Source organism: Camelus dromedarius, chromosome 3, assembly GCF_036321535.1.
Source record: "Camelus dromedarius isolate mCamDro1 chromosome 3, mCamDro1.pat, whole genome shotgun sequence".
In the NCBI taxonomy this organism is placed as follows: domain Eukaryota; kingdom Metazoa; phylum Chordata; class Mammalia; order Artiodactyla; family Camelidae; genus Camelus; species Camelus dromedarius.
In genome coordinates this window covers 27,202,014-27,225,475 of record NC_087438.1, presented here as the reverse complement: position 1 = coordinate 27,225,475, position 23,462 = coordinate 27,202,014, and the positions used below count along the sequence as shown (strand labels likewise).

Below are 23,462 nucleotides of genomic sequence, written 5' to 3'. Positions count from 1 at the left end.
CTTAAATAAAAAGTATTTAGATAGTTATTTGTCCTACTTTGGGATTCTTTGGGTGTCCTGATTCTAAGTATTTTTCATGTTTTTGAACAATTTAAAAAAGTTCTCATTCTTTGACTTTGAGTATTGCATCTCTTTCATTTTCTATTATCTTCTTTAGGAATTCTTAGTAAATGCATGTTAGACTTTCTTATTATCTTTCTTTTTTTTAAACTCTTTCATATATTTGTCTCCTTTTTTCTTGGTAGCTGTGTTCTGTGTAGTATCTTCAGATGTATCTTTCAGTTCATTAATTCTACCCTCAGCTGTGTTTATTCTGTTTATCGTCCTCCCTACCCCCCTATCCCCCACATAGAGTTTTTTTTATTTCAGTCATGATATTTTTGTTTCAGGAAGTTCTGCTTTGATGTTTGTTAATTTTTTTTTTATGCTGCTGTCTTGAATCTTATACTTTCAATCCTTTGTTTCCTTTAAACCAAAGATTTGCAAGTTATGTCTTGCAAATCTTGCAAATAAGGCTTACAAATGCTGCGTTTGTAAATTGTTTTATTGGGACATAGCCATACTCATTTAAGTCTTATCTATGGCTGCTTTAGTGCTACAGCCACTCAGTTAAGTAGTTGAGATAGCGATCTTATGGTCTTCAAAGCCTAAAATATTTATAGTCTGACCCATTATAGAACAAGTTTGCCAACCCCCTCTGCTTTAGATATATATATATAAACATAATTATTATTTCATTGTATTATGTCTATGATAATTCTAGTGTTTAGTCTTTTTAGATTTTTTGTTTATTGTTTCTGTTTATAATGGCTTATTTTCATGTTTCCTTCTGTGTTTATGATTTTTGCTTTTGCACTTAATTTGTTAGGTTACTCAGGCTAAAGGTGGCTACCTATTTGGGTGGATGGGTTGGGGTGATTGAATTTGCTCCTGCTTGCTGCCTAGGAGTACAGTGGACAAAGAGCTACGTAAAACTCTCACATTGGGATTTTTTTGGATCATTCAAAGAGTGTATCTAGGTTCCTAAGACACCTGTGATTGATTTCATAGTCTCAGGGAAGTCTCTTTTTATTTGTTTTGTTTCTGTTTTCAACTTTACCCAGAGATACTTTGCTCTCTGCCTCTGTTGGATGAATGTTCTTCTAAGTGTATCCGAAGGTCTGACTTTATGCCTGATGAATTCCTTGTCTTGCACTAGCCCCAGGCTAAGCCCACACTCTTCAAGTCTTGCAGTGTTTCTCAAATTTTCATGTTGTTTTGGAGGTCCCCAAGGCCACCCCCATGTTCAATAATTTGCAGGGAAAACTCATAATTTGCTAGGAATACTACAGAGGAATAATTTGCTAGGAAGACTACAAAAGGATACAAAGCAAAGTCAGCAAAGAGAAAAGATACAGAAGGTGAAATCTTGGGGAAACCAGGCAAAAGCTTCTAGTGTCTTCTCCCAGTGGGATCTCACAGGACATGCTTCATTCTCCCAACAATGAATTGTGACAACACATGAAGTATTATTGTCCACCGGGGAAGTTTGTTAGAGACTCAGCCCCCAGGGTTTTTATTGAGGACTTATGAAGTAGGCAGCTTCTGTCTGGGAGGTAACAAAATTCCAGACTTACAGAAGGAAAGCAGGTGTTCAGCCTAAACCATACTGTTTGCATAAATTATTTAGGCCCCCTGAGCCATTCTTACCAGTTAGGGTGGTAGAAATCCTCCCCAAATTTGTTTCTGGATGCCTGCCAAGGGCTAACCTGGTAAGCAGACCTTTTTAAGGAAAAGCAGTTAGGCCTGCTAGGTTAACTTTTTCTGCATAAATGTACAGATGAATGGGGATGTTGTTTTAATGAAGAGTCAGATCGAGTAGGTATGAGAGGGCCCAAGATTCTTCATTTCTAACATGCTGTCAGGTGGTACCCATGTTGGTAGTTCACAGATATACTTTAGCAGCTAGGTAGTTGCTTTGAAGGCTAGAAGTCCTTCTTTCCAATAGTATTTTTTATCCTAAACAATAAGTTTGTATTCTGAATTAGCAGAAAATTTCTTTATTGGGGATTAAATTCTCTGTGCTGACAAACTTTTTTTTCTGGAGTGATATAGTTTATTTCTTATTCAGCTTTATCCAACTTGAATAAGGAGATCTAAATTTATACTTCAATATTGGCACATATTTTGTGCCACTGGGAGAATGGAAGAAGTGACAGTTCCAATGACTTTGTTGTAGAAGAGAGTACAGGATTTGAAATGTTGGTAATCTTAATTGTACAGACCCACATTCTCTTATCCACAACTTTGAAAAACCAGAAATTCTGAAAATGAAAGCTAATTCCATAAATAACATGACCTGACAAAACCTAACCTGACCTAAACTCATTTGGCAGCAAAACCTGACCAGAATTTGTATTATCTCAATGTGTTGCCTTATGTTTCACCTAAAAAATATTACTGTATGTGAATATGTAGTATTTCCCCTAACCCTATTGAGGTTGTTAAATCTGTGGTATATTACATTAAAATAAAAAATTTTGAATTCCTAAACCTATCTAAGCCCAACATTTCAGATGAAGGATTATGGTCCTATAGTAGAAGCTTGGAAAACAATAATGTTTCAAAAGCACTATCAGAATGAACAAATAAATATAAAAATATTAGAAGTTAGTGCAGATCATTTTCAGATCTCCTGTTCATGCAAGACATAACCAAGGAAATGCATTATATTATTTTGTTTGTAATAGTTCAAAGCTTTTAAAGTTAAATTCAAACAGCATGCGTAAATTTACTTTTAAATTTTGATTATTGAGGTTAATGCGACTATTTATGCATGCCTAAGTGAAATGTGGGGAAGAATAATAAGTAGTAAATTTGTAATTAAAGGACTTGTTTACACTTGTATTATACAAATCAGATGTGTACTATGGCATTCTTGCCTGATTAAGATCATCATTGACCAAGGCTCATGAAAAGGCTTAATTTATCATGTGTTTCCTTCATGCATGGGACTCCAGATTAGCCAGTATGTTTTTGTTTTGATAATTTTTAGATGAGTTGTGTAAAAATGGTAATAACTGCAAGGCACTGATTCAGAACTTAATAGTGTATAAAGACAAGATGTTGTTGTGATATAATCTATATTAAGAGGTGCTTAAGATACATACGTATACTGAGATGTCTCACTGATATTTGGTGACTTCTTGGATATAATTTTCTAGTTTAGACAATATTACTATTGCCTGAAGAAGGAAATTTTGGAAAGGTTTGTTGTTTTTTTTTAAGGATGAATCAGTTTGATTACAGGATATATTGAATTTGAGATAGACAGACTACCAAAATTTACACAGAGATGTGTTGCTTTAATTGAAGATAAAGTGTAGAATTGAAATTTTGAGGCATTGTTTATTTAATGGTTAAAATTGAATTTGTTAAGAGTTATGGAGTCAGTGAAGAGAGAAACTTGAGAGCAAATGATAGAGCTTTAGGTAATAAAGGATGTGAAACAGGAGGGAATGCAAACCTTTAAGGGAGGTACATAAGGAACAGTGAGAAATAGGTATGAAGAGGACCAATACAATTTAATTATAGAAACCAAGGGAGAGAAGGTTCGTATTGGCCAGGACTATAATGCAAAAGTTAGGGAATAAGAAAAGTCTTTGCATTGGGCAGATAGTAAATTTGAGAACAACTTTAGTAGAATGGTGGCCTGCATACCTGATTGGTGGAGTTTAGAAGGTAAGGTAAGAATTAATTAACTTGAATCTCAGAGAAATTTGCTAGAAGTAAGTAATGTCACTTCAAAAATGGGAAACAGTGGGCAGAAGCATTTTTTTTTTTTTAAGACATAAAAGAGCTAGTGAAAGACTGAGATCAGTGAGAAATAGTGAATAATTAGTGTGGAAGCATTAGAATGAGATAAATTGTGGAAACAAAAATACAAATGGAAAGGTTAGAAAGTAACATTGTAATAACATTTTTCAGATTTCTAACCTGCACTCAGATTGAGTGTCCTAAAAAAAAAAAAAAAGAAGAAAAAGAAAAGAAAAGCCAGAAACACTATTAAAAAAAAAAAAATTAAGTGTCCTGCAGCCGAAGTGTATTTGTACCCTTTACTTGTTTATTAGATTCTAAGAGGGAAGTCCTTAATTACATTCATAGAAGCCACCTGTCAGACAAGTGATCTGAACTAAAAATAGTCATATTTCATAGAGGAAAAAAAGAAACATGTAAGTAGCAAAGCAAAATGTACAACTAACTTTGTAAATAAATCTAATAGGCCTGATGTGTATAACAATTAATGGTCTCAGCTTTTAGGCACAGCTGTTCCATTCTTTTACAGAGTTCATTTACATAGTGAATTGTTTCAGAGAGAAGTGGAATTTTTCTTATAATGTAAGATTTCTAATTAGGAGACTATGGAAACCTAATGATTTTACAAACCTCTTTATAAAACATAATAGATTAAGACAAATTTTAGCAGAACATCCAGTAATCGTAATCTTTATATAGTAATTGTTTTTAGTTATTTTTGCTGTCTTAGAAAATGTTGTTCTGATCTCAGGCAGTACTTTTCATGCTGTTTTTCTGCAGAAAAATAACATTAAGATAAATATCATGAAAAGATTTCTTTGAATGACAGCCACTTCTGTAGTCTGGTGAATGGCCTTTGTGTGTTCTTTGTATATACTGTGTATACGTCGCACATGTGTACAAAGTAAAAGTGCTTTGTGAATTTGGTTTCAGTTCTGTACTACAGTTATCTCATAACTGGTGTTACAATCCCAAACATTCTTCTGATCTCTAATTTTATTGTGGAAAAGGGAAAGACATGAATGGCAAGAAAGCACTTCATACTTTTTTTCCCTATCAAGCAGCTCTTCATTTTCTACCACAAATGTCTGAGCCACCTTTACTAGAAAATCTTTAAAAGTTCTCAATTACTTACCATGTGAAAATAGGTACTGATGGGATGATTAGAAGATTATTTGGTAAGGTAAATAGGCTTTAGTTCTTTATTCAACTACTTCAACTGGGGAACATGATTTCTAGCACTGCCATGAAAGTCAATATACTGCTTGGAGGGAGAGAGGAATAGAGAAGGATCAGGAAGGTGATTTTCTAAAGGTAGATGGCAGGCTCAAAATTCTGCCTTATTTTCCCTCTTTGTAGTTCTAGACATTGTCATTAAAAATTTTTATATTTGATTAATTTGAATGAGTCAAGGCAATTATATTAATTATATTAAATAGATTTGTTCTTACCTTAGGAAGTGAGATTCCTTTTCTTTTTTTTTTAAATAATTTTTATTTATTTTTTTTATTTTGAGGGGAGGTAATTAGGTTTTTATTTATTTATTTATTTTAATGGAGGTGCTGGGAATTGAACTCAGGACCTCCTGCATGTTAAGCATGCACTCTACTGCTGCGCTATTTATTACCACTCCCCCCCCCCCACGATTTCTTTTCAAAGCAATAGAAAGATGTTATGGTTAGGTTTTGGGAGAGTAATCTTTTTGGTCCTCAGGATTTGAAAAATAGACACATTTAAAGCAGCATTCTCTTTCTTGCTCCTCTTCTGGGTACATCTGTACTATAGCTATTGTTACCATAATTAATCATAAAAATAGTACTTCTATTGTAAATTCTTATATTTTAATATTCACAGTGTGACCTGGGGATTTCATTTGTTGTAAATGCCAGATTGTGAAAAGTCAAGTTAACGTAGCAAATTCCTGTTTACTATGGAAGGAGAATGAATGAAGTCTGTCATATCTGTGCTGTAGCCAAAAATTTTTTCATTCTTCTTTTTTAACTATTTATTGAATTACACCTAGGGAGAAGTGAGTATACTGTAAGTGTATTGCTTAGTGAATTTTCACAGATTGACGCACCTGTGAAACTGGCACCTAGATCAAGAAACAGCTTGGTATATTTTAAAGTTTTTATGTATTTATTTCTGAATAGTGTGTTCATTTATTCAGTATATGATTTTTGGGATGGTTACTGTGTATCAGACATTGTTCTAAGTATTAGGATGACATCACAATGGTGAACCAGAGCTGACTTATGGGATAATAAACATCAAATAATTATACAAATAAATGTATAATTACAAACTGGTATGTAAGCTGAAAATACATTCCCCTCTGAAAGACAGTATAGTGAAATATACTTCAGGGTGATTGTATATTGGGGAATAAGGTAGACTCTCAAGGCAAATTGCTTAGGTCCAAATCCTGTGTCTGCTTCTGGTATTTATTTGACTTCAGGAGAGTGAACTAATGTCTCTAAGACTCATTTTCTAACATGGGGATGATAGTAATACTACCTACCTTATATGGTTGGTGAGGAGATTGAAAGAGATTATTTGTGTAAAGTATTAGCACGATCTGTTGTAGGCTCTCTGTATGTATTAGTTATTATTTTTGTGTCTGGGTATTATTTCATACTATAATACATTATTTGAAAATAATACAGAAGAATATTTCATAGAATAGATCTTATTTCTTCTTCCAAAGTTCAGATCAAATAATCCAAAGGGGTATCAGAATCCAGTTCCAGGAGATGCTGGTAGTCTTTATAACATGTTTCAAATTTCAGTGTGCATAAGAATCACTAGGGTGCCTCCTATAAATGAAGATTATGTGGCTTACTTTATATTGACTCTGGAATCAGTATTTCTTATAACTCATGTATTTTTTAGGAACACAGGTTTGAAAACCACTGGTCTTTGTTTCTGATGCAGGCCAAACAGCCAATTACTTTGTCTCATCATTTTAATGTATAACATGTAAGGTGTTTTGTGTTGTTACTGTTTGTTTTTGGTGCATATGCTTACTATAAATCATAAAAAATTTCCCCTAAATCTACTCTTGCTCTAGGATTCCTTATTAGTAAATAGTATCATACATCAGTTTATCCATTCGAGAAACCTGAATTCATCCTTGATTTCTCCCTCTGCCTTTCCTCCTGCTTGGATTGATTAAGTTTCTTGCATGGAAGGTTTTTGTAATCCCTATTTAAATTTGCCTTTCTTTGCCCCTAGGTCTATTCTCCAAAGTTGTCTTTCTAAAACACAGAGCTGATCATGCCATCCTCTTGCATAAATGTCTTAAAAATTATCCATTGCCCAAAGATATAAAAATTTCTTAATATATCTTATAAGGCTATTGGAAGACAGCTCTACTTTCCTTTATTCTCTATCATCTTGTTTTCTGGGAATATAGAATTTCTTGCTGTTCCTTGAGATCCTTGAGAAAACACATATTTTTTCATATTTTGGGGGATCGCTGGATCATATGGTAAGTCTATTTTTAGTATTAATGGAATCTCCATACTGTTTTCCATAATGGCTGCACCAAACTACATTCCCACCAACAGTGTAGGAAGTTCCCTCTCCAGCAGTTATCATATGTGGACTTTTTAATGACGGCCATTCTGACTGGTGTGAGATAATACCTCATTGTACTTTTGGTTTGCATTTCTCTAAGAATTTATAATTCTAATTATTAATGTTATGTATTCATACAACTTTTAATAAAAGTTCTGTTCAGATGAATTATTAACTATTTCTAACTAACTTTATTTTTAATGTTTTATACCAGATCAATCCTGATCTGTATCTTACAGTTATATAATGACATGTTTGTAATAAAGCAATCAAAGACATGGTTTTTGTTCATAGAATTTTAAAATGATCCCATCAGTGAACTGGTAGATGTCAGTTGTTCAGTTTATCCAGTCAAAGTTATAAAATGATAAACCTCAATAAGCAATGATAAACCTCAATAAGCAATGATAAACCTTTGTGCTTCCTATTAGTATCTATATCTTTTTCCATTGAAATCATTCAATGTGAGCGATCCTTTGGAATTATAGCAAAAAGTTTTTTTTTTTTTTAATAAATTGAGAGAGGAAAGTGTAAAATGAGGTAATTTGACAATCCAAAATTGAAGTGGAGGAAAAGAGATCTGAATACTTGGGTCATTGGAAGACAATCTCAAGATGTTACAGAAACTGCCTTACTTCTTCTTACAATCATTATTGTAAGAGCAGGACACTGGAGTAAGAACCGAGCTTCCAGTTTCTGGGAAAAGGAGATAGAGAACAGATCTAGTTGTTAGAAAATTTTACAAACTGTAGTTGAATTTTAACTGTCTATACTTATGGTGATCATATCATTTCTAATTCAACCTGGGGTACTTTGGGGAGTGAAAGGAGATGGTATTAATAATTACACTGGTACAATAGGTGTAAACTAGAACCCAGGAAGATCAGTTACATGTTCTATCATAACTGCTGTAATAGTGATATGAAGAATGTATCATAGAAATGTAAAGAAGGGAGCTTGTACATTCGGGAAGACCGTTATGCATCTGAGCAAGACTTCTAAAGAATGGGAAGGATTTCCTCCAAATTGGGTAGAAAGGGCATACCAGGCTGAAGAGACCTAGTGCCATCTTGCTGTCCATGTGGTCTTGCCTCTATATGAGTCATTCGCTCTCAAGAGCTGCTTCATGTCCATCATTCTTCTAAAACAGCCCTATAAAAATGTTTTTAGTAATAAGCCTAACATTTAAGAAGATTATAACTAAATTGATTTATTTATGGTGATAATTGATAAGTTTTCTTTGCCCATTTCTACTGTAGTATTTATATTTAAAATATTCCAATGATTAAAAGAACATTATCTTCTTCTATAGTTACTTGAGAGGAAAAATAATTATTCCTGTATGTGAGGGAAGATAATACTTGTTCCACATTCCAGATTGTTACACCAGAACAAATGAGTGAAAATTACAAAGGGGCAGATTTTGGCATCAGTATGAGAAAATACTCTACTACTCTATCAAAGATGGAATAGGCTCTCCTAGCAAATTCTGAGTTCCTTAGTGTTAGAGGTAAAAAGAAGGCCCTTTTCCCAGGATTCTACCATTGGGATAGATCCTTTCCCTACTAAATTATATAATTTTTTGATATTAATAATTGTTAGAATTTCAGGAAATATTAGAGAGTTTGAAGCAGTGCTTCCTGCTTCCTGAACTTTTGGACCTATGGGTAAGGGTGAGAAGATGTACTCCCAGTGCCTTTGCTGGTGGAGGAGGCAGATTTGCTGCTGGCTTTTGCAAAGGTAATACCAACTATAGTTATTTCCATATACTTTTAATCATTTACATCTGCTCACAATAATCATAGATAACATTAAAGACATAATTATATACATAGCAGACATATGTATTCATGTTTAATTTTCATTAAATTCTCATGCACCCAGCTTTTCTAGCTTGTTGCTTATTAGCATTTGTTCATATATATTCACAAATAAATCACAGAAAATATTGGTCAACTCTGCTTCTACTCCTAATTCTTCTGACATTTTCAAGAAGGCAAATAAGATGATAAAAGTTTCCACTTTAAAACTGAGCAAATTTTAGATCATAAAAGTAATGTGCTAAAATATGTAACAAAAATTCATTAATTTAGACCACTAATGTGTGAAACATTTGCTTGGGCTAATCACATAACTTTCACATGATCGATCCATAAAATTTGTTTTTGCTAAACAAATAGTAACCAATTTTAATTATAGTTGCTACTATTTTTTGAGTATCTGATATGGGGTAAGCACTCTGCTCAAGTAAGTTGCACCTCAATGCCTTCAAGGTGAGGTAGCTAGTATGTTCACTATAGATGTTGGAAAATGGATACCTATGAGATTCAGTGACTTAGCCAAGGCTACATGGTTTGCAGGTAAATAAGCTGGATTCAAATCCACTTCTTTTTTTTTTCGATTCCAAAATCATTCTTTCTATTACTCCCAAATAAATGTATGCCAGTAGTTTTTGGTTATTAACTTACTATGTGTACTTGAACCTAAATTTATTTAAAGATCCATTTTATGTTATATATTTATTGACAGGTAAAGATACGAATATGATTTATTGCAGCATGTCACAAAGAAGTATATATTGATAACATTTTAAAATAAATACATGTTTACTTACATACACATATACATATGCATGTGTGCCCACATGCTCATACATGGAGAATTAAGCTGAAGGGAGAATGAATATATATGTATATGTACATATATACATACGTCTGTAGATTCATAGCTATTTTAGGTAAGAAGGTTTATTGTAGCTTTCTCTTGGTGGTTTTCTCTCTCTGTGTGTGTGTGTCTGTATATCTATGTATACATGTATGTGTTTATATAATATTAAATTACTAGATATTGACTATAGTTATTTCATTACTTCCAGAGAGAGTCATTGGGACCTTGCATAGGATTTACAAGTTACACAATAAGAGGAAAAGAGCAACTCTAATTCTAGTAGTTCCTTTGTGTTTTGCTTCCTTGTATTTGAATAGTGGCCATCATAGCTAGCTAGCCACAGTTGTTTTTTTTTTTTTTTTTTTCTTTCTTTCTTTTTTTCCCTTAATGCAGCTCTGGGTTTCCTAAACTTCAAGGCTTCAGAGACTATCCTAGAAGATTACATCATTTGTGCTTTATATTTCTCACATAGCACTATTGACAATAGACAGTTTTGTAGAAGCTAAATCAGAAAAACATTAAGTGAGAGTAGGAAAAAATAGAGGTGAACCTCTCCTTAAATTCCTTTTGCCACCCTCCCCCCAATAAAAAACCACGTTGATCTCAGCTTGCTCATGTAGTATGAGTTTTGATTGTGTAGTAAAGAAACTGGCAAACTACAGCTCATGAGCCAGATCTGTTTTATTGAAACATAGCCCCATTTATTTGCTTAATGTATTTTCTATTGCTTTCTTGGTTATAGCAGAAGAGACTCTCTGGCCTCTGGCCTTTACCCTGATATTTCAAGTTAGAGTTCCCCATAGGAACATTGTAGCACACAAGCATTACACAGTGTTTCTTGTCTAAAATGGCCCTGATACTATTTTTAAATTGGTCTGGGAAGTAACATATAGTTTCTGGGAGGAAGCATGTTCTGTCTTTCAGGAAATATATTACAAAGAAACTTCAAAATTCATTCATATTTCAATTCCAGTTGGGGGTTCTTGGTAATTATATAAAAAGAGAAAGAGGTGAGGAGGAGAAGGAAGGAGAAAGGCTGATTCATTTTGATTTGGAGTGACAACAATAACCTGTGCACTTAACGGTTCATTTTATTCATCACTCCTTGGACAGATATTTGACCCCATGTTGACTTCTCACCACCTGTCAAATTTCATATTGTGTGCATTTGTTGTTGTTGATTATCAGTTTTCTTGCACTTGAATGTAAGGTACACTAAAGAAGGATCTGTCTTGCTCATTGATGTATTCCCAGTGTGTAAACCACTATGTGATCATAATAGGTGTTCAGTTAATACTTCTTGAATGAACTGAGACATGAGATTTTATTTTTGTCTTAAAATTCCTGCTTTTCAAAAATATCTGCAGTTTGTACCTAGAAGATAGGCAATAATTAGAAGTCTTCAAGCCTTTTGTGAAGAATATGTCTTCAGATTAATCATTGTATTAATATTAGCACATCATTATATTGCAATAACTGTGTCCTTACTTTAGTGAAACTTTTTGTTTGGTGCCTCACAACCTAATTGTAAATTGATGTAAAATGCTTAGGTTGTATATTTCCATTAGGTGAATTTTGCACTGACTTTAAAGATCCTTAACTCTGGCTTTGCAAACTACTCTAGGTTCTGAAGTACCTTAAAGGTTGTTATGAAATTTTATTAAGTTCTCAAATACAGTTTCCATTTTAAAATCACTGGCTTACTTACGATTTTTCTTCTTCAGTCTCTTCAAACAATAACATTTATAACAAAAATATATTACTAAATACTAAGTGATCTATTCATGTCCCTGTGACCTTTTAAATGAGCTCTGATCCCACCCAGTGATGAGCTGTTTTCATTCTACTTTTAAGATAACCCCAAAGAGTCACTGATTATAAAGACATACCCTAAACCGCTTAAAATTAGATTGAATTTTATTGGAGTTAAAAGAATAATCAAAACTTATGGGAAATGCCGTAAAATCAAATGAATGATCTCAGTATACAGGAATTTCAAAGCGATTGGAAATAGCTGGGATATGTAGTGTACTTGGTTGTTTGACAATAACCAATTTGTGGTTGTCATGGCTAACACTGAGTATAACAGAATGGAGGAAGATAAGCAGATGCAACAAGCTAACTAAGACAGTGAATGAATGCATCCAGTTTCATTTGCTGAGGAAAACACTAATTCAAAACAAATAGTTCCTTGGTCTTTTGTTAACAGATAAAAATCTCAAAGGAAGTCATAATGGCTCTTAAACTAAAATATCAGAAATGAGATACTATTTTTTTCTTCTTCAGATTGTGCTTTTGTTTAAAACAAATAGGATGCTGAATATATTAATAGAAAAATAGCTTGTAGCAACCTGAGGAATTGACACTCTGGTCTAGGGGTTGGCAAACCACCAACCACATGGCCATTTCTGTCTTCGGCTTATTTTTGTAAAGCAAGTGAGCTAAGAATGTTTTTTACATTTTAAAAGCCCCCCCCCCGCCCCCTTTCCTTTCAGTATTTTAAAGGTGTTGCTCCACTGTCTTCTCATTTGCTTTGTTTTCTGGGAGAAATTTGTCATCCCTCTCTTTACTCTTCTGTATGTAACTTGTCTTTTTTTATCTGGTTGCTTTTAATATTTTTCTCTGCCAGTGGTTTTGAACAATTTAATTATGATGTGTCTTGGTTTGGTTTTCTTCCTTTTTCTTGTGCTTGGGGTTGGTTGAGCTTTTTGGATTTATTGGCTTATTTTCATCAAATTTAGAAAGTTTTCACCTGTTATTTCTTCAGATAATTTTTCTGTCTCCTATTTTTTTCCCCCTTTCGAGGACTCCAATTATACATACTGTAATTGTGTTTGGCTACTTGAAGTCCCGTAGTTCACTAGTGCTCTTTTCATTTATTTTTTTCCACCTTATGTTACATTTTGGATAGTTTTTATTGCTTTGTCTTCAAATCCACAATTCTTACTTTCTATAAAAGCTTATTGTACTGTTATTCCCATTTAGTGGTTTATCTGAGATATTGTAGTTTTCATCTCCAGAAATTTGAGTGCTTTTTCACTTTTCATGTTTCTGTTTTTAAACATACAGACTACAGTTATAAAAATTGTTTCAGTGTCCTTTAATGCGGTTTCTAATATATGTGTCAGTTCTGGGTCATTTTCAGTTGATTAATTTTTCTGCTCACTATAGGTCATGTTTTCCTGCTTCTTTGCATGTCTGTTAATTGATTGGATGCTAATAACTGTAAATCTTACCTCATTAGATACTTCCTATTTTTCTGTTCTTACGATTCTTCTTGAGCTTTGTCTGAGACACATTTTAGTTACTTGGAAACAGTTTAATTCTTTTAAGTCTTGCTTTGAAGATTTGTTAGGTGGGATCAAAGAAATTTTAGTCAGTATCTGATTGTTCCCCACTACTGAGGCAAGACTTTTCTGAATACTTTAACCAGTGCCCCATGAACTATAAAGGTTTTCAATATGACTGTTAGGAACAAGCATGGTTCCCTGTCCTGTGTGAATGCAAGGTACTCTTCCCTTTAATTCTTTTGAGTGGTAATTTCCTCACACACATGCACCAATCATTGCTATACTGACTACCTAAGGGGTCGCTTTACAGATGTCCAGTGTTCTCTGGGCAGTGCTTTCTTCTCTAATACTTTTTGTTCTCCTTGGAGTCTTAGCTCTGTCTCTTCAACTCAATTTGCCTGGATTTCTCCTATCAGCACCAAGGCCTTGAAACTCTCTAAAGACAGACAGCTGAGGCAGTTGTAGGGCACACTTGTTTATTTCTCATTTCTAGGGATTATTGTTCTTTACTTCTTAATATCCAGTGTTTTGAGAACTATAGTTTTATGTATTTTGTTCAGTTTTTTGGTTAATTCAAATAGAACAGTATTTTTGGTGCCTGTTACTACATTGTGGCCAGAAGTGAAAGTTGTGCTTGGGGTTGGGGTTGAAATTTAAGATTTAGTGGTTGAATAATTCCAGATGTTGATACACAGTTAGACCATAGGTATGAGTGGAGTAGAACTGTGAAGGTCAATGAATGAGTCATACACATGGACTTATAAGTCTCCTAAGTAGATAAATTTGAGGAAATTATTTTGTATGCGAGAGTAAGATTTTAAACCAAGAGCCAAAGTTGTGAAGCTTTAATACTACACATTTTATGTGTTTGGTTAGAAAAATACTCTTTTAAAATTATGTTAAATTATTGTCTTTTATTCTAGAACCTTCTGATAACTTAAGGGAGATTCTCCAAAATGTGGCCAAATTGCAGGGAGTATCAAATATGAGAAAGCTAGGCCATCTGAATAACTTTACTAAGGTAAGTAACTGGAATCTTTATATTAATCATCTTAAATTCTTCATATCTTATTGTACTTATTAGATGCTTCTTAACCACATTAACAAGAAATTTTTGAGTATTCACTCAATATTAGTGCTTTCCTCTGCTGCTTCTCATGGATTTTGTCATATGTTTTTAAATTTAAAAGTGTATTTAATCATGGAAGTATTATATATATGTTGTAGAAAATTTGGTAAGTTCAGAAGAAAATTAAAAGAAAAAAACACTTGACAAGTCCATAATTCAGTCTGTTTTTCACATGATAAGTGTTTCTTTTGCCTTTTTATGTTCTTTTTTATGTGATATTATATGATAAATGTGTTTTTACATAAGTATGTGTGTGTGTTGCATTTCATAGGTATAACTGTTATTTCCAGAGAAATATAAATATAGATTTCTAAATACATATATTCTAATATATTAGAGCTTCCTCTCTCTTTCCCCGATACTCTGTTCCTATTATTTGGATCTCAGTTAGAGCCCAAGGTAAAAGCAGGGGCCATTGTCCCAAATAAATATTAACTTGATCTCTATTAGCAGCTGAGAATTCCTAAGTTTGATAGATGGATTGGTATGTTTTTGAGCCTGGTAATACTGGACAGCCAACTCTTGGAAGCACTAAAATGTCTATATTTGAGGTGATGCTGTAAATAGAAACAGAGTGCCTCCTTTGGGAAAATTTTTTTCTGTTTTTAGTTTACTAAATATAAATTGTTCTACATTTTAAATGTAGGAATAATTGTATGTTTTAACCCCTTACTACTCAAAGTGTGATCCACAGACCAGCAGCATTGGCATCACCTTGGGGCTTATTTGAAATGTACTATTTTTGGCTCCACCCCTGACCTACTGAATCAGAATCTACATTTTAATAAAGATTCTCAGGTGAATTTGTATGTACATTAAAGTTTGAGCAGCACTGTTTTAATCCTTCCAAAATGTTTAATTCTTTACTATCTGGTAATTAGACTGTAATTGATTTTATTTCATGGAAATAAAGGGATGAGAATATAGTCACTATGTAACAAAATGTTTTTGTGATATGGTGTTGTGTAATAAATACAAAATAGATTAGTGTTTTTCATAATTATGGAAGCAAATACATATGCATTTATTTTTTCTTAGTGAAACTTTGAAATATTCTGGCACTTATTTTTATATAATGAGGAAATTATTTTGTGTGAGGGTTGAGAAAGTGATTTTTTCTAAAACAACTTTCAAAAACATTGAATAAATGCTTGAGAAGGGGTTTTCAAAAATATTCCTATGTATGTTTTCATTTTTATGGTTGTAATAAAAATCTTGAAATACCTTTCTTCAGTATACTAGTCAGATAATGTCAAGTTTTTAAGACCCAGAATGTTCCAGGGTTTCAAATTGCGTCTCCTGGTTTCACTCCCTCTGTTAAATTTCTCAGTTTTATATCATTGTTCTTCACTCAACTCTAATAATAATATGTCTTACCACTTGCCTGGATTTAACTGTTAAAAACAATTAATAGAGGTTTATGTCCTGTTTGAACTGATGGTTCTCGTCACAGTCAGATAGACACCTAGATGTATAGCTTCACATCTCTTGACAGCTGAAATCCTGGGAATGAATGTAAGAATGGCTATGATTTCTGTTATTTCACTTTGGCACCAGAATGGGTCCTAAAGCAATAATCTTAAAAATCTAGAGCAGTGCTGTCCAGTAGAATATAATGTGAGCCACACAATGTAATTTTAAATTTTCTAGTAGCCACACTAAAAAAGTAAAAGGCAACATGTGAGAGTATTTTTAGTAATGTATTTTTGTTAATCCAGTATATCCAAATCATTACCATTTTATGTAATTAGTATAAAATATTTAATGGGATGTTTAATATTTTTTATACTAAATCTTTGAAATCAAGTGTATATATTATGGTTATTAATACATCTCAGTTCAGATTAGCCATATTTCCAGTGCTCATAGCCACCTGTGACTAGTAACTACCAACCGTAATGGACAGGGCACATATAGGACTTTTTGGAATAGGAGTGATTCAAACATCTGTTTCTGGGAATCTTTTGGACACCTTTCTTTTTCCCTTCTCTATTCTCCGTTTATTTCTATCTAGATCCCATCTCTCTCGGATTAGGGCCAGTTGCCCACTCTCCCTTTCCCCTCCTCTATTTGTTTCTTCTTAAATTTTTCCCATAGTGTTTCATTAAGTTGTTCCCTTGATTTGTGCTCTCCCAGTCTCTTCTCCCCTTTCTCCTTCCCTCTGACTCTCTCCTTCTCCCCTTTTACCTCCTTTTCCCCTTCATCTCCTCTCTCTTCAGCCTTCCCTACCTCCTCCCCTCATTCCTCCTTCCTCCCCTGTTCCCTGGCTCCTTCCCTCTGGCCATTGTACCACTGGGAGTATAGAATGATGCGCCTCTGTAATGAAGGCCCTAGGCTTTTGAGCTTTTTGTATTCTTGTTTGGTTTTTGTTTTGCCATATCCTTTGTTTACAGTTTTCACATTTCTCTCTGGCCCTGGTGCCAGCTTTTAGCAGACCTTTTATTTGCTGTTTTAAATTATTTATGGATTTAAAAATCACATAACCAAACTTACTAGAATTTTTCTACAATGTGAGGAACTAAACCTTGGGTCAGGATGTGAGAGGCTGTTCCATTAATAAAGTCCGTGAACATGGGACTTGATAAAATCTGATGTGGCTGCCTGGTGATATAGTAGGAAGAGCATGAGTTTGAGATCAAATAAATGGGGTTTTACAGCCCAGGTCTGACCCTAACCAGCAAGGCAGTCTGAGCAGATTCTTTATTCAGAGATGATTTTGCTGTTATTAGAGGCAAAGTCCCTGTATAGTACCTAGCACATAATATGTACTCCGTAACAGGTAATGCTTTGCAACCTAGGATCTGTTTTTTTGTTTCCTTTGTTTTTGTGTGTGTGTGTGTGTTTTTATTTTTTGTTTTTTGTTTTGCCACTTTTCAGGTTTTTTGGTTGACTCTGAAAAGTTGAGTCTGCTTAATAACTTGAATTATAGGTTAGTAAGCTGTTACTGTACAGGGTTTTTCAATCTCAGCAATATTGACATATTGGGCAAGATAATTATTTGTTTTGGGAGGCTGTCTTGTTCATTGTAGGGTGTTTAGCAACATCCCTGGCCTCTGCCCACCAGAAGCCACTAGCATACCTCCATCAATTGTCACAAGTAAGTAAAAGTGTCTCCAAGCATTGCCAAATATTTCCTGGGAGACAGAATCATTCCTGGTTAAGAGCCACTGCTGTAAGTAAAGATCTGTAAGTTTTATTATAAAATTTCTCCAGGTACCTGGCACAAAGTAAATGCTTACTGAATTTAATCAAAATATAATGTGTCTGAATTTATTGGCAAGCTAGGTTAATAAATATTTATAGAGCTGGTGTTCTTTTAAAATCTGTAAGGTCATTAAGTTACAGAGTAAAATTTAGAAAATCTTAGAAATCTCTGAGAATCACTCTATAGAAAAGAAAATAAGAGGGTGGGAAGGGATAAATTAGGAGTTCGAGATTTACAGATATTAATATATATAAAATAGATAAATAGCAAGTTCATAGTGTATAGCACAGGTAACTCTATTCAATATCTTGTAGTAACTCATGGTGAAAGAGAATATGGAAACATGTATGTTTGTGTATGACTGAAGCATTATGCTGTACACCAAAAATTGACACAACATTGTAAACTGACTAGACGTCAGTAAAAATACATTTAACAAAAGAAAAAAGAAAGAAAATAAGAAAAGATTATGATTCCAGGAGGCCAATTAGGTAGGTAGGAGTTAGTTGGTCACCCTACACTGTGTTCTCATAACAGGTTATAAATATGTCTACCAAATTTTATCTGTTCTTTTATTATCATAATTATTATTTGTTGTGGGTTACTGTCTTATTAAGCTGAGAGTCTGAAATATAAGAAACATGTAGTATTTTTTTTTTCACTCTTAATATCCCTCTCTACTCCAAAGCCTGGCACATAAGTATTTAATTAAAGGTATTGTATTACATTGGGGTGATTTTGTAGTTTAAATATGAGTTTTTGTTGTACTAGTGTTTGTTTTGTTTTTAAGTATAGCCTAACTGTTAGGATTAAGTTAATTTAGTAGACGTTAGGACTAAAATGTTGTGAAGGATGGACTTCATCTCCAGAATTAAACCTCCTTTTAAGGGATGGAGAGAGGGTGCCAGTGATGTGATCCTGTAACCATGTGAATGTCACACACCCATGCTTGTCTTCTGACATCATTTCACTAGATAAAGTAATGTGTTTAACAGACTGCTGATGAACATAATCTTAGTATTCTATTTTTAAAACTGACAACATGCTCATAATCTAAAAACCTGCTTTTAAAGATGAAAATGTTTCAGTTCTTTCACATTCTAAAAGTTCTCTTTTTCCGTATTTAATCTCATATATGAAAAACTTCAGAGGAATCTTTGTTTTGTTGTGTTTTTAAAAAAAATTTAGAATCATATAAGCTAAATATAGAAACTAAAGTAGTGCTTTATTAAATATATATTTATATTTCTATATAAATATAAATTAAATATAAGCAATTAAAAACAATATATCATAAAAAGTGAAAGTCCTTTTTCACATATCCTTCCCATCCACCTCCCCACTCTAAAAAAATACCGTTCCCAAAAGGTAACCAGTAGAAGGAGTTTATCCTTCTCGGGTATAGTTTAAGTGTGTGTGTATGTCAGTGAGTTGTGAGAAGTAAATAAGCTAAACAAAAAGAAATGTTTAATATAATACTCAGTTTATTTACCATTTATTATTATATATGTATACACAAAGGTTTTTTAATGAGATCATGAAATTTATTGATTTGTGGTTTGCTTTTCCACTTCTGTGTATCAGAGTCCTTTTCTTTTCTATAAATGTAGACCTGCTTTTTTATAGCTGCATATGTGCTACATACCATCCATATGTATGTCATGTATAATGATCCAAATATACATACAGACATACATATATGCATAATACATATATCATAATTTATTTAATCATTCCACCATTAAAAAAATACAAGTTTTTCTTACATTTTACTGTTTTAAATAATGAATTAGTAACATTCTTCTGTAGTTTTTGTGCAGAATAGAATTTTAGGAGTGATTATTTAGCCAACAGCATTTATACTTTTTGTTTTAAAGCCTACTTATAAATTGCCTTCTGAAAGACTATGCTGTGGAATTTTAACTTGTGATAAGATTTTTTTAAAGTTTAGGTTATTCTATCTGTTGCTTAATAAGGAGAACTGTTCATTTAGCCTTTAGGGTGATAGAAGTAAAATGGGAGTAACATTTAACTGCCTGGTTTTAACTGATCATTATTTTTTTTTAAGTTATTACATTTAATAAGTATCTCAGACATTTTTATTAACTAGAGATGTGTTAGACTTCTATTTTAACTTTGTCAGAGTAGGATATTGTTGATAGCCCCTTTTGAATATTTTAGTATTTATGAGAAAGTTCTCTGGATTAATTGTAACAAATACATTGATTGACTCATGTTGGACATGGATTTTAATAAGCAAAACATACCAGTGACATGGTATCAAAACCTTTACCCCATTTAAAAGTAAGGCATTATGTAATAGTGTTTGTTTTGTTCATATTAAAAATTTAAATTTAATAGTTATGCTCATAAAATAATTGTGAACTTTTGATGATACTGAATGCTTAAGTTGGTTTATAAGTAACAAATTCAACAAACTTAATTCAACTGAGCTGAGGTAAAACCAAGTTATTTGCTCTCATGGTGAGGAAGACCATATGTCGGGTCTTAATTTGAGACAGAGCAATCCATGGGTTGAGGAAAAAATGTTAATTGCATCCTGTCCCTCCATTTCTCAGCTCTTTTCTTTTAGGTTATCTCTGCTCTCAAACACTTTCCATATGACTAAGATACATCATCTTTATAGCTTTCAGTTGTGAAAGGAAAGGGTTGCTCTTTCTTACAACTTCTATGTGAACTCTGACCTGTTTGGTCAACATTAAGCTATAGGTATTGTGATTGGTAGTCATAAAAACATGAGGGATGGGGAGCCATAGAACCCCAAAGAAATATGTGATATCTAATAACTTAGCATTTTAAGTGACTGTTAGGATGCTGATTCTTACATTTTGAAAGATCTTTAATGATTTCTAAATGTTAACAGTGATTTATTCTTAAAATTAACAAACCTATTTGATAGGGCAGGCATTATTACAGTTTAATAACTTATACAGGACATAGGAAGTTACCAGTAATGTCTAAGGTAGAATTGAAGATATTGCTGCCTAATGGTTGAAGGTTAATTAGTAATTCAGTCAGTAGTTGAGACGGAATGAGATTCCAATTGTTTAAATTTACCAAGTCAGTGTTCTTGCTATTTCTTCTTGCCTCTTTCCTAGAGTTAGGAGTTTAAAGGGTTTGATTTGTAGGGTTTGTTTATTTAAATCAGGAGATTATTAATAAGGTAGTGAGTCAGTCACTACAAGGATTTTATATTAAAATAATTAATTCTTATTCCTAATATTTTGAAACTTAATATATGAATTCCTGGTATGAAAACTGGAAGTGTGATATTTCTTTGATAATTGAAAATTCAGGATCTTATCAGTGTATTCTTTAATTTCTTATTCCTGATATATAGAAAATTTTCTATGGAAGATTTAGTCTCTGCTTGGGATAATTCTAATTCAAAAGGGATATTTTCATTTAAGACTGATTAAAGAGGCCTTCTTCTGTAATTCTGGAAACAACATGAAAGCAGTTTAATCACTATTGAAAGCATAACCCTAATGTCTATTACTATTCCTGCAAAATAGCAACTGATTATGACAAATATGCTGTTTCATTGTAAATTATTTTTTAGTTGTTAGTTGTGATTTTCCAGTTCCCAACTGAATGTACATTTTTCTCAGAAATATTTCTTGCAATTAAAATACATTTATATTAGGTAGCAGAAAATGAAACAATAGCAGAAAATGAAACAACTTTCTAAATACTTCACAAATTGTGTGCTTTTTGGGTTTCGTAATAATAACTGAATATTTTTTTTTTACCTATTCATCAAAACTGCTAATTCTAGAAAATGTTAAATGGTGAAGTCATATGTTTTGTGGTCTGAGAAGGTGGGTAATTTGGAAATTATGTTTCTCTGAGTCTGTATTTTTCTGCAAGGATATATGACAAGTGTGACAAAGAAAATACAGAAAGAGAGAACCAAGTACATACTTAGGGTAGAAGTGAACTCTTGATAGGATAAGATTTTGTATACTTTATTTCTGGGTTTCAAAGCATTTCACTTTATTAACATCCGTTACTGCTGTAGCCGAAGAATGGAAGCACTGCCTTAGAAATTGAGTTGATCTGTATAAATCATTGTTTTAAGAAAGTAACATTTTTCCTGTTTTAAAAGCATATATTTTATATATTGATAATAAATTCTAAGCTTCATTTTTCTATTAATTATGAATTAGAATATGTCCAAGGTCTAAGTAAACACCATGATAAGGAGTTCTTTTCCTTTTCTTTTTTATTGATATATAGAGCCATACAGTGACAATGCTAGTAATCTGAAATATCTCAGGAATCTCAAATGAATACTAAATTATTTTTAGTAGTGATGAGTATCTTTTTGTGTGTTTTAATCCTTTGAAATGGGCAGTATTTGTATGTGTGTTTTCAGTTAGCTGTTCTGGAAAAAAGAACAGTTAAATTCACTTACCCATTTTATGTGTTTATAACCAGAGTGTGTGTGGTTCTCTAGACTCTTGATTCATACCACTTTTGAATCTAGAGAAATGAAATAAGATGGTAATGATCAGTTATTCTTTTTTTTTTTTTAAATCCAAAGTCCTTCCCTGCCATGTAAATAATTTTAATACCAAAGCGTAGTAACATTTCACTGGGCTCTGGACTCAGACTGGTTTGGTTTGACTTCTGGCTTTACTGCTTATTAGCTTTGTGGCCTTTGGAAGTCGTATTACGGTTTCTAGCCTCAGTTGTCTTCATTTACCAAAATATTACTTACTTTCTAGGGTTGACAAGATTAATAGTCAATAAATGCTACTTCTGTTACTATTCATGCATACTGTATATGTAATGACTCTTCCCAGATTATGTAAGTAGCTATTCATTGTAAACAGTTATAAAATACAGAAAGCAAAATAAATCACCTATGATTGCACTTTCATTTTTTGGTGCTAAAATGCTGATGTATAGACTTAGTAAATTAACTACACTTCAATAAAAATAAATAAATATAAATGTTGATGTATAGATTTTTGAAAAGTACTTAAAATGTATATCTTTTTTAGAAATGTACATTTTTTTAGAATATTCTCCCTAATTTACCAGTACTTTTGCAGGTTTTCCCTTGTCTTTCAGTATTATATAATATTAATGGCTGCATTTGGTTCTTCCTTTATGAGCATTTTGTTTCCAGTTCCTTGTTATTGTAGGTAATGTTATAAGGATCTTGTGCTTGAACCTACTTTACATTTTAAATTATTAATACAAATCACCAAAAGAAGACCCTGATTTTGGTGCATTTTTCCCAATTTATTTTAGAATATGTGTTTAGTTTATAGTTCTATCAGCAGTGTATTTTCTTATCTAGTATAATCATGTTAAAAAACAGTTTCTTGCCAATTTGATAATAAGTTTTATTTAAATGACATTTTTCAATGTGTATAAATCTATAAATCCAGCAAAATATCCTCTAAAAACATATGTGGGAAAAAAATCATTTCCAGACAAACAAAAACCAAAGGAATCTATTTCCAGCAACCTTGGCTATAAATTAAACAAATGAAGACACCTATAAAACAAACAAATCAACAACAACAAACTGAGAATTCTTTAGGCAGAAGGGAGAATATCATACATTTACCACTGGAGTGAAGAGTAATGGAAATGGTGAATTTGTGAGTAAATATAAATTGATATTGACTAAATATTAACTAAAATAAAAATAATGTCTTACAGAGCTCGAAAGATAGGTAGAAAAGAACAACAAAGTGAAAGGTAGGAGGAGTTAAGGTGTTGAAATGAAATTGAAGTGTTGAAAGAGTCGCATTGTTGA

General features: G+C 32.7%; 1 protein-coding gene across 6 annotated transcripts in view; it reads left to right on the top strand.

Annotated features, from left to right (window-relative positions):
* Positions 1-23,462, top strand: part of RICTOR (RPTOR independent companion of MTOR complex 2) — a 102,775-nt gene that overhangs the window by 17,368 nt on the left and 61,945 nt on the right. For 5 of the 6 annotated variants that reach the window (XR_010378144.1, XM_031444295.2, XM_031444291.2 and 2 more), the window contains exon 3: positions 14,255-14,352. Coding sequence is in view for 4 of the 6 variants with exons in the window: in XM_031444291.2 (XP_031300151.2) it covers positions 14,255-14,352 (98 nt within the window). In the remaining 2 variants the exon portion in view is untranslated. Of the gene's footprint in view, positions 1-14,254; positions 14,353-23,264; positions 23,305-23,462 lie in introns of those variants that run through there. The other variant, XM_064480214.1, reaches the window with a different exon arrangement.